This window comes from Melospiza melodia, unplaced genomic scaffold (assembly GCF_035770615.1).
Source record: "Melospiza melodia melodia isolate bMelMel2 unplaced genomic scaffold, bMelMel2.pri scaffold_319, whole genome shotgun sequence".
Taxonomy (NCBI): domain Eukaryota; kingdom Metazoa; phylum Chordata; class Aves; order Passeriformes; family Passerellidae; genus Melospiza; species Melospiza melodia.
This window is the reverse complement of record NW_026948637.1, coordinates 67,537-79,208: the sequence shown is the minus strand read 5'-3', so window position 1 is coordinate 79,208 and position 11,672 is coordinate 67,537. Positions and strand designations below refer to the sequence as shown.

At 60.0% G+C, this 11,672-nt stretch overlaps 1 protein-coding gene across 1 annotated transcript; it reads right to left on the bottom strand.

Moving 5' to 3' along the window:
• Positions 1-3: 3 nt before the first annotated feature.
• On the bottom strand, positions 4-11,633 carry ESYT1 (extended synaptotagmin 1; the record flags this gene model as incomplete). Its single annotated transcript, XM_063182771.1, has 12 exons — positions 11,238-11,633; positions 10,350-10,391; positions 8,714-8,848; positions 7,934-8,007; positions 7,762-7,834; positions 7,591-7,680; positions 5,645-5,700; positions 4,527-4,650; positions 2,757-2,933; positions 2,077-2,159; positions 1,292-1,340; positions 4-84 (listed from the first exon to the last, which is right to left on the bottom strand). Coding segments are annotated over exons 1-12 (1,380 nt in total), but the record flags the coding sequence as incomplete, so codon positions are not given.
• Positions 11,634-11,672: the final 39 nt, after the last annotated feature.

The window sequence follows — 11,672 nt, the reverse complement described above, 5'->3', positions numbered from 1 at the left end:
TAGCTTGGAGGAGTCAGAGAGCAGCGAGAGCCATTCCAGGCGCAGGTGGAGCCGGCCCTGGCCCCCGTCCTGCAGAGGGAACCACTGGGGAGGGGAAAATGGGGAAAATCATGGGGAAAATAATGGGGAAAATGGGGAAATAATGGGGAAAATGATGGGGAAAATGATGGGGAAAATGATGGGGAAAATGATGGGGAAAATAATGGGGAAAATGGGAAAAATCATGGGGAAAATAATGGGGAAATAATGGGGAAAATCATGGGGAAAATAATGGGGAAATAATGGGAAAATATAGGGGAAATATAGGGGAAATATAGGGGAAATAATGGGGAAAATGATGGGGAAAATGATGGGGAAAATGATGGGGAAAATGATGGGGAAAATGATGGGGAAATAATGGGGAAAATAATGGGGAAAATGGGAAAAATCATGGGGAAAATAATGGGGAAATAATGGGGAAAATCATGGGGAAAATAATGGGGAAATAATGGGGAAATGATGGGGAAATGATGGGGAAAATCATGGGGAAATAATGGGGAAAGTAATGGGAAAAATAATGGGGAAATGATGGGGAAAGTAATGGGGAAATAATGGGGAAAGTAATGGGGAAATGATGGGGAAATGATGGGGAAATAATGGGGAAAGTAATGGGGAAAGTAATGGGGAAATGATGGGGAAATAATGGGGAAAGTAATGGGGAAATATGGGGAAAATGGGGAAATAATGGGGAAAGTAATGGGAAAATATAGGGGAAATATAGGGGAAAATAATGGGGAAAATGATGGGAAAATGATGGGGAAATTATGGGGAAAATGGGGAAATAATGGGGAAAGTAATGGGAAAATATAGGGGAAATAATGGGGAAAATAATGGGGAAAATAATGGGGAAATGATGGGGAAATGATGGGGAAATAATGGGGAAAGTAATGGGGAAATAATGGGGGAAAACAATGGGGAAATGGGGAAATGGGGAGGGGGCATCAGTGCAACCCCCGCCTCAAACACCAAAACCCAAATCCCCAAATCCCCCCATGCCCTCATCTCCAAAATCCCCAAATTCCCAAAATCTCCAAATCCCCAAATTTCCGCCCCCAAATCTCCAAATTTCCAAATCCCCCAAAATTCCCAGATCCCCAAATTGCCAAATTTCCAAATCTCAAAATCCCCAAATGTCCAAATCCCCGAATCTCCCAAAATTCCCAAATCCCCCAATCCCCAAAAATCTCCAAATCCCCAAATTTCCAAAATTCCCCAAAAATCCCCAAAAATGCCCAAATCCCCCAGAACTCACCTCGTCCATCACCCGAGCTCTGAGCACCTCCCCGAGGTCCAGCTTCATCCTGGGAGGGGAAATTTGGGAGTTTTTTTGGAATTTTGGGGGATTTGAGGGTTTGGGGTTTGGAGATTGGGGGATTTGGAAATTTGGGGATTTGGGAGTTTGGAGATTGGGGGATTTGGGGATTTGAGGGAATTTGGAGATTTGGGAATTTGGGAATTCAGAGATTTGGAAATTGAGGATTTGGGGATTTTGGGGGTTTGGGAGTTGGGGAATTTGGGGGTTTGGGGGTTTTAGAGGTTTGGGGATCTGGGGTTTGGAAATTTGGGGATTTGGGGTTTTTGGGGATTTGGGGGAATTTGGAGATTTGGGGATTTGGGAATTCAGAGATTTGGGAAATTGAGGATTTGGGGATTTTGGGGGTTTGGGGGTTTGGGAGTTGGGGAATTTGGGAGTTTGGGAATTTGGGGGTTTGGGGGTTTTAGAGGTTTGGGGATCTGGGGTTTGGGAATTTGGGATTTGGAAATTTGGGGATTTTGGGATTTGGGGTTTTTGGGGATTTGGGGATTTGGGGGAATTTGGAGATTTGGGGAATTTTGGGGATTTGGGAATTCAGAGATTTGGGAAATTGGGGATTTGGAGATTTGGGGGTTTGGGAGTTTTAGAGGTTTGGGGATCTGGGGTTTGGGAATTTGGAAATTTGGAAATTTGGGGATTCGGAGATTTGGGAATTTGGGAGTTTGGGGATTTGGGGAGGGGGTTGGAGACCCCTCCCCAAATTTGGGGGTGCCCCCCCTCACCTGCCCAGCAGATCGTCCTTGTCGGGGTCTTTGTCGTAGAGCTCCACCTCCAGCTCCTGCCCCGGCACCTCGTGCACCATGAACTGGGGGGACGGCGGCGATTGGGGGGTCCCGTGTCCATCCCTGTCCCTCTGTCCATCCCTGTCTGTCCCTCTGTCCATCCCCGGGTCCCTCTGTCCATCCCCGTGTCCGTCTGTCCATCCCTGTGTCCCCTCTGTCCATCCCCGTGTCCGTCTGTCCATCCCTGTGTCCCTCTGTCCATCCCTGTGTCCCCTGTCTGTCTGTCCATCCCTGGGTCCCTCTGTCCATCCCTGTGTCCCCTCTGTCCATCCCTGTGTCCCTCTGTCCATCCCTGTGTGTCCCCTCTGTCCATCCCCGTGTCCGTCTGTCCATCCCTGTGTCCCTCTGTCCATCCCTGTGTCCCCTCTGTCCATCCCTGTGTCCCCTGTCTGTCTGTTCCATTCCCTGTGTCTCCCTGTCCCTCTGTCCCTGTGTCCCTCTGTCCATCCTGTGTCCCCTGTCTGTCTGTCCCTCCCCGTGTCCCTCTGTCCATCCCTGTGTCCCCTGTCTGTCTGTCCCTCCCCGTGTCCCTCTGTCCATCCCCGTGTCCCTCTGTCCATCCCCGTGTCCCCTGTCTGTCTGTCCCTCTGTCCATCCCCGTGTCCGTCTGTCCGTCTCACCTCGTACATCTCGTCCCACACGGGCTCCAGGCTGTCCCCGATCACCCGGCTCGTCGCCGCCTGTGTCCCCACCCTGAGCAGCGCGTACGGGTCCGAGCGGCCCTGGACGAGCCCGCCCAGGAAGCGATCCTTGGAGCGGAGCGCGCGCGCGGCCACCAGCGACACCCGCAGCACGCCCTGGGGACAGTGAGGGGACATTGGGGACAGCAGGGTCACCATGGGGACAGCAGGGTCACCAGGGACACCCGCAGCACGCCCTGGGGACAGTGGGGACAGCAGGGTCACCAGCGACACCCGCAGCACGCCCTGGGGACAGTGGGGACAGTGAGGGGACATTGGGGACAGTGAGGGGACATTGGGGACACACGGCCACCAGCGCCACCCGCAGCACGCCCTGGAGGCAGTGGGGACAGCAGGGTCACCCTGGGGACAGCAGGGTCACCAGCGCCACCCGCAGCACGCCCTGGGGACATTGGGGACAGCAGGGTCACCCTGGGGACAGCAGGGTCACCAGCGACACCCGCAGCACGCCCTGGGGACAGTGAGGGGACATTGGAGACACCAGGGACACCCGCACTGCACCCTGGGGACAATGGGGACAGTGAGGGGACATTGGGGACATCAGGGTCACCATGGGGACACACGGCCACTAGGGACACCCACACCACGCCCTGGGGACATTGGGGACAGTGAGGGGACATTGGGGACAGCAGGGTCACCAGGGACACCCGCAGCACGCCCTGGGGACAGTGGGGACAGTGAGGGGACATTGGGGACACACGGCCACCAGCGAAACCCGCAGCACGCCCTGGGGACAGTGAGGGGACATTGGGGACAGCAGGGTCACCATGGGGACAGCAGGGTCACCAGGGACACCCGCAGCACGCCCTGGGGACAGTGGGGACAGTGAGGGGACATTGGGGACAGTGAGGGGACATTGGGGACAGCAGGGTCACCCTGGGGACAGCAGGGTCACCAGGGACACCCGCAGCACGCCCTGGGGACAACGGGGACATCAGGGGGACAGCAGGGTCACAGAGCCACCAGGGACACCCGCAGCACGCCCTGGGGACAATGAGGGGGACACTGGGGACAATGGAGCCACCAGGGACACCCGCACCGCGCCCTGGGGACAATGGGGACACTGAGGAGACATTGGGGTCACCAAGGGGGACACGGGCCCTGGGACAGGCAGTGACAGCGAGAAACGGAGCAGGGAAATGATGGGAGAAAGGAGGGGAAAAAGGGGAAAAGGGAGAGGGAAGGGAGGAAGAGGAGGGGAGAAGGAGGGAAAATGGAGGGGGGTCAGAAGGAGAAAATGAGGGGGGGTCCAAAGGGGAAACTGTGGGGTGTTAAAAGGGTTAAATTTGGAGGGGGTGACAGAGAGCAAAATGGGAGAAGTGGGGGGGCTCAGAGGATGAAAATGGGGGAGGTCAGAAAGGGAAAATGGGGAGGGTCAGAAAGGGAAAATGGGGAGGGGTTAAAAGGGTTAAATCTGGGGGGGGGGGTCACAAAGGTAAAACGAGGAGGGTCAGAAAGGTAAAACGGGGGTATCAGAAAGGTAAAACGGGGGTGTCACAACCCAAAATAGGGGTGCCAGGACCCCCCGGCCCCTCACCCGGGGCAGGGGCCAGCGCAGCCTCGGGGGGCTCGGAAAGGGAAAACGGGGACACCAGAAGGGGAGAATGGGGGGGTTGAAAAGGGAAAATGCGGGGGGTCGCAAAGATCAAACGGGGGTGTCCCGGCCGCCCCCGACCCCCCGGCCCTCACCCGGGGCAGGGGCCAGCGCAGCCGCGCAGCCTCGGGCAGGTCGGGCAGCAGCGGCACCAGGAGCCGGTTGGGCAGCACCAGGTAGGAGGCGATGCTGTCCATGATCATCGAGTCCGACATGGAGCTGGGGGTCCCCAAAAATGGGGGAAACACGGTCAGGGGGGGTCCCCAAAAATGGGGGAAACACGGTCAGGGAGGGCCCTCCTTTCTCCCCTTTTTTCTCCTCCTTTCCCCCTTTTTCTTTTCCTTTCTCCCCTTTTTTCTCCTCTTTTCTCCCCTTTTTTTCCTCCTCCTTTCTCCCCTCCTTTCTCCCTTTTTTTCTCCTCCTGTCTTCCATTTTGCTCCTCCTTTCCCCCTTTTTCTCCTCATTTCTTCCCTTTTATTCTCCTCCTTTCTCCCTTTTTTCTCCTCCTTTCTTCCCTTTTTTCTCCTCTTTTCTCCCCTTTTTATCTCCTCCTTTCTCCCCCTTTCTCCCCTTTTATTCTCCTCCTTTCTCCACTTTTATTCTCCTCCTTTCTCCCCTTTTATTCTCCTCCTTTCTCCCTTTTATTCTCCTCCTTTCTTCCCTTTTTTCCCCTCCTTTCTCCCCTTTTTTCTCCTCCTTTCTCCCTCTTTCCCTCCTTTCCCCCTTTTTTTCTCCTGCTTTCTCCCTTTTTTTCTCCTCCTTTCCCCTTTATTCTCCTCCTTTCTCCCCTTTTTTCTCCTCATTTCTTCCCTTTTTTCTCCTCCTTTCTCCCCCTTTCTCTCCTCTTTTCTCCCTTTTTTCTCCTTTCTTCCCTTTTTTCTCCTCTCTCCCTTTTTTCTCCTCTTTTCTCCCTTTTTCTCCTCCTTTCTCCCCTTTTTTTCTCCTCCTTTCTTCCCTTTTTTCTCTTCTTTTCTCCCTTTTTCTCCTCCTTTCCCCTCTTTTTTCTCCTCCTTTCTCCCATTTCCCCCCCCATTTTCCCCTTCCCCCCCCCGCCTTTTTCACCCCCATTTTCCCCCTTTTTCCCCCCCTCATTTCCCCCCATTTTCTCCCATTTTCGCCCCCTTTTCTCCCCCCATTCCCCATGGTGGGGGGCACACGGTCAGGGGGGTCCCAAAACGGGGGGGGGGGGTCCCAAAAAGGGGAGGGGTCTCACCTGAGCCCCGGGATGTCCAGCAGGTTGGTCATTCCTGTCCAGTTGATGTCCAGCGTCTGCAATGGGGGGGGGGGGGGGGGCACTCCTGGTGTTCATTTTGGGGGGGGGTCCTGGGATCCTTTTTGGGGGGGGGGTCCCTGGTGTGTGTTGGGGGGGATCCAATCCTTTTTTTTTGGGGGGGGGGGTCCCTCCAGTTGTGTTCTGGGGTCCCTTTCTGGGGAGGGGGCTCTGGGGTTGTTTTTTTTGGGGGGGGGTATCCCCAATGTGTATTGGGGGGGGCATTCTGGACCTTTTTTTATGGGGTTGGGGTCCACCCCTGCCATGTCCCGGGGGGGTTCCCATTCCTTTTTTTGGGGGGTGGGAATCCTCACTGTGTCCTGGGGGGGTTCTGGTCATTTATTTTGGGGTGGGGGTCACCCCTGCCACGTCCTGGGGGGGTAATTCTGATTCTTTTTGGGTAGGGGGGGATAATCCTCAATGTATCCTGGGGGGTTCCACTCCCTTTTTTTGGGGTGGGGGTCCCTGCTGTGTCCTGGAAGGGTCTGGGGTCCTTTTTTTGGGGGGGGGTATCCCCGGTGTGTATTGGGGAGGGGGTTCTGGTCCTTTATTTTGGGTTGGGGTCCACCCCTGCCATGCCCTGGGGGGGTTCCCATCCCATTTTTTGGGGTGGGGTCCTCCCCCGCTGTGTCCTGAGGGGGTCCCAAACCTTTTTTTGGTTTTTTTTTGGGGGGGGAGAGACAATCCTCACTGTGTCCTGGGGGGGTTCTTTATTTTATATTATTTATATATTCTTTATTTATATTATTATATATTTATATTCTTTCTTTATTTTGGGGTGGGGGTCACCCCTGCCGGGTCCCGGGGGGGTTCCTGCTCCCTTTTCTTTTGAGGGGGGGGGATCCTCAGTGTGTCCTAGAGGGGTCTGGGGTCCTTTTTTGGGGGGTGGGAATCCTCACTGTATCCTGGGGGGTGGGGGGGGGGTTCCTGCTCCTTTTTTTGGGTTGGGGTCCACCCCCGCTGTGTCCTGGGGGGGCTTCGTGACCATTTTGGGTTGGGGTCCACCCCCGCCATGTTCTGGGGGATTCTGATCCTTTTTTTTGGGGGGGTTGGGGGTCCCTGCTGTGTCCTGGAAGGGTCTGGGGTCCTTTATTTTGGGGGGGGGATATCCCCAGTGTGTATTGGGGGGAGTTCTGTTCCCTTTTTTTGGGAGGGGTCCACCCCCGCTGTATCTTGGGGGGGGGTCTGGGGTCCTTTTTTTGGGGGTGGGTCCCCAATGTGTATTGGGGAGGGGGTTCTGGACCTTTATTTTGGGGTGGGGGAGAATCCTCAGTGTGTCCTGGGGGGGTTCTGGTCCCTTATTTGGGTTGGGGTCCACCCTTGCCATGCCCTGGGGGGGGTTCCCGCTCCCTTTTCTTTTGAGGGGGGGATCCTCAGTGTGTCCTAGAGGGGTCTGGGGTCCTTTTTTTGGGGTGGGGTCCACCCCCGCTGTATCTTGGGGGGGGGGGGTCTGGTTTCCTTTTTTTGGGGGGTGGGTCCCCAGTGTGTATTGGGGAGGGGGTTCTGGACCTTTATTTTGGGGTGGGGGTCCACCCCTGGTGTGTCCTAGAGGGGTCTGGGGTCCTTTTTTTGGGTTGGGGTCCACCCTTGGTGTGTCCTAGAGGGGTCTGGGGTCCTTTTTTTTGGGTTGGGGTCCACCCCCGCTGTATCTTGGGGGGGGTCTGGGGTCCTTTTTTTGGGGGGTGGGCCCCCAGTGTGTATTGGGGAGGAGTTCTGGACCTTTATTCTGGGGTGGGGTCCACCCCTGCTGTATCTTGGGGGGGGTCTGGGGTCCTTTGTATTGGGGAGGGGGTTCTGGACCTTTATTTTGGGTTGGGGTCCACCCCTGCCATGCCCTGGGGGGGGGTTCCATGCCGTTTTTTGGGGCGGGGGTCCCGTCGCGCACTCACCGGGCGGCGGATGAAGAACATGCTGAGCGCCCCCACGATGGGCACATCCCCCAGCAGCGGCTCCAGGATGATCCTGAGCACCCCGTGGAGCTGGGGAGGGGGTCACAATGAGCCGGGACCCCCCCCCTCAAACCCCCCCCCAAAATCCCCCTCCCAAAATCAAAACCTCACCTGCATCCCCTTCACCCCCGCCTTGCAGAAGAATTTCTTCACCTCCACGTCGATCTGGACGTCGCCCACGTAACTGGGGGGGGGGGGGGGGGCACAAATTGGGGTGGGGGGCGTCACCACGACCCCTTCCGGGACCCCTCCTCATTTTGGGGACCCCCCCAAAGTCGCTCACCTGATGTTGAGGTCCAGCAGGATTTGCTTCTTGTGGGTTCCAGGGTGGGCTTGGACCCCCAGCACACGGAGGGGCTGTGGAGGGCAGGGGGAATTTGGGATTTTGGGGAGGGGGTCTTGGCATTTTGGGGGGGGGGTTCAGGGGATTTAGGAGGTCCTGAGAGGGGTTAGAGGGGGTCTGGGGGTGTTTAGGGGTTCCTAGGGGTCTTAAAGGGGGGATTTAGGGGGGTTCTGGAGGGGTTTAGGGGGTGCTGGGAGGGTCTGGGGGGGATTTAGGGGGTCCTGGGAGGGGATTTAGAGGGGTTTAGGGGGTCCTGGGGGGTTTAGGGGGTCCTGGGAGGGGATTTAGAGGGGTTTAGTGGGTCCTGGGAGATGTTTAGGGGGGATTTTGAGGGTCCTGGGAGGGATTTAGGGGGTTTGGGGGAGTTTAGGGGGTCTTGGAAGGGAGTTTAGAGGTCTTGGGGGGGGTTAGAGGGGATCTGGGGGGGCTTTAGGGGGTCCTGGGGGGCTCTGGGACAATTGAGGGGATCTTGGGAGGGGTTTAGGGGGATTTATGGGGGTCCCGGGGGGTCCTGGTAGGGGTTTATGGGGTATTTTGGGGGGTCCTGAGGGAACAACAGCGAAGTGTGGAGGGGTCTGGGGGCTTTAGAGGAGACTTTGGGGGTCCTTGGGAGGGATTTTGGAGGGTCCTGGGGGTTCAGAGGTGATTTTGGGGGGTCTCAGGGGATCGGGGGGGTTAGGGGGGCATTTTGGGGGTCCCGGGGAGCCCCCCCAGTGTCACCTTCTGTCCCAGGTCCACCCTGGTGAAGGTGAAGCTCTGCAGGTGGGGGCTGGAGGCACGGATGGCCGGGGCCACCGAGTCCGTGAGGAGCTTCTCGAGATACTGGCCCAGGAACGGCCAGGCCTGCGCCAGGACCTGAGGGACAGACGGACAGACGGACATGGGGATGGACACACGGACACACAGCCACCAAGTCTGTGAGGAGCTTCTCGAGATACTGGCCCAGGAACGGCCAGGCCTGAGCAAGGACCTGAGGGACAGACGGACACAGGGATGGGCACACTGACACCGGGATGGACACATGGACACCGGGATGGACACACGGACACACAGACACGGGGCTGGACACATGGACATGGACATGGGGCCACCGAGTCCTGCAGGAGCTTCTCGAGATACTGACCCAGGAACGGCCAGGCCTGCGCCAGGACCTGAGGGACAGACGGACATGGGGATGGACACACGGACACCGGGATGGACACACGGACACACAGACACGGGCTGGACACATGGACATGGGGCCACCGAGTCCGTGAGGAGCTTCTCGAGATACTGACCCAGGAACGGCCAGGCCTGCGCCAGGACCTGAGGGACAGACGGACATGGGGATGGACACACTGACACCGGGATGGACACACGGACATTGAAACACAGACACACAGACACCAAGTCCGTGAGGAGCTTCTTGAGACACTGACTGAGAAATGGCCAGGCCTGAGCAAGGACCTGAGGGACAGACGGACAGACGGACATGGGGATGGACACACGGACACCGGGATGGACACACGGACATGGGCATGGACACAGACACCGGGCGTGGACGGACAGACATGGGGCATGGACATGCCGGGGGCATGGACAGACGGACACAGGGCCGTGGACACGGACAGACACAGGGCATGGACAGATGGACAGACAGACACGGGGGGTGGACAGATGGATACAGACAGACACGGGGGATGGACAGATGGACAGACAGACACGGGGGGTGGACACTGGGAAAGGAGATGGACACTGGAAGTGGAAGGATGGACAGAAGGATGGACACTGGGGATGGAGGGATGGACAAGAGGTGGACATCAGGAATGGAGAGACGGACACTGGGGATGGAGGGATGGACAGAGGGACGGACAGAAGGATGGACAGAGGGATGCAGGAGGGAGGGACGGAGGAAGGAGGGAAGGAAAAAGGCCGGGAGGGAGGGAAGGATGCGGGAGGGAGGAGAGAGGAAGGAGGGACGGAGGGACGGAGGGACGGAAGGATTGAGGGAGGGAGGGACGGAGGGACGCAGGAGAGACGCAGGAGGGACAGGGGAGCGGGGGAAGGATGCGGGAGCGGCGGGAGGAGGAACGGACCCAGGATTGAGGAGGGACGGAGGGAGGGAAGGAACGAGGCCGGGAGGGAGGGACAGAGGGATGCGGGAGGGATGGACGGAGGGACGCGGGAGCGGCGGGGCGCGGGCCGGACACACGGACTCCCGGACACACGGACACGAACACTCGGACACGAACACTCGGACACGAACGCTCGGACACACGGACTCCCGGATACACAGACACACGGACACAGGGACACACGGACACGCAGACACACGGACTCCCGGACACACGGACACAGGGACACACGGACTCCTCACCTTGTTGAGCCATTCCGCCCGCTCCACATCCGGGAAGCTGACCTGGGGGGACAGCGGGGAGGGGGGGGGGGCTGAGCCCGGGGGGGCACCGGGAACCAGCGGGAAGCACCGGGCCCCTCCCGCCCGTGCCTCAGTTTCCCCGACTCCCGTCACCCCCCAACTCCTGCCCAAAATGGGGGTCCCGGTGTGGTGGGGGGGGTGCGGCAGGAAGCGGCCCCCCCCCGGGCCCGGTGAGTCACGGCACTGCCGGAAGGCCCGGGCGGTACCGGGGCTGCCCCGGGGCGGTACCGGGCAGCGGAGCGCGGGGACCGCGCCCTGCGGCGAACACCGGGGGATGGATGGGGATGGGGGGGGTCCCGGTGATCCCGGGGGATCCCGGTGCGGCCCCGCCCCACCGGGAAACGCAAGGAACGGCTGGGGAACAGCACCGGGGGGTTCCGGGGCTCCCGAGCGGTGCGGAGAGAAGCGGGACGGGGACCGGGGGTACGGGAGCGTTGCGGGATGCGCGGCACAGCCCGGGGGTCCCACCGGGGACCGTGCGGTGCCGCGGGGTCCCCCGTGCCGGGACAGCTCCGGTGCGGCTGTGGGAGCTCCCGGGGGTCCCGGGGGGTGCGCGGGGCTGGGGGGATCCCCCGGTGCGCCAAGCGTGACCCGCAGCGGAGCGGAGAACCGGGACCCCACCCGGGAAGTGCGGGGAACTCCAGCGGCGCAGCAGAACCGGGAGAGCCTCGGGAATCCCGGGGGTCCCACCGGGGGCGGTTCCCAAACTCCCACCGAGGGAGCGGCGGGGAGGGGAGGAAGGCGGTGCCCGGGGCGGGGATCCCGCCGGGGCTTCCCCCGCGGCGATAACGGCGCCGCAGCACCGGTAACGGCTCGGGAGCACCTTACCCAGGCCGGCAGCTCCCCGCGGGCGGCGGCGCGCACCGCCGCCTCTTCCTCACGGTGCAGGCGCTCGGCCGCGCGCATCCCGCGCTCCCGGGCGCGCCGCCGCCGCCGCCAGCCCGCGTAGAGCGCCAGGGCGAGCACCACGGCGCCCGCACCGAGCCCCAGCAGCCCCGCGGCGTAAGCGGGCAGCGCCCAGAGCAGCCGCCGGCCCAGAGCGCCCAGGGCCGCCAGCCCGAGCCCGCTCCGCCGCTCCATCTCCGCTCCGCTCCCGCTCCGCGCTCCCGTTCCGCTCCCGCCGCGGCGCCGCCCCGGCCGCGCCCCGCGCACGCACGCGGCGCTGATTGGCTGAGCGGCGCGGCCGGGGACACGCCCGCGCACACACACGCACGGGCCGCCCATTGGACGCCTGCCAGCAGCTGGCCACGCCCACTGAGCGCC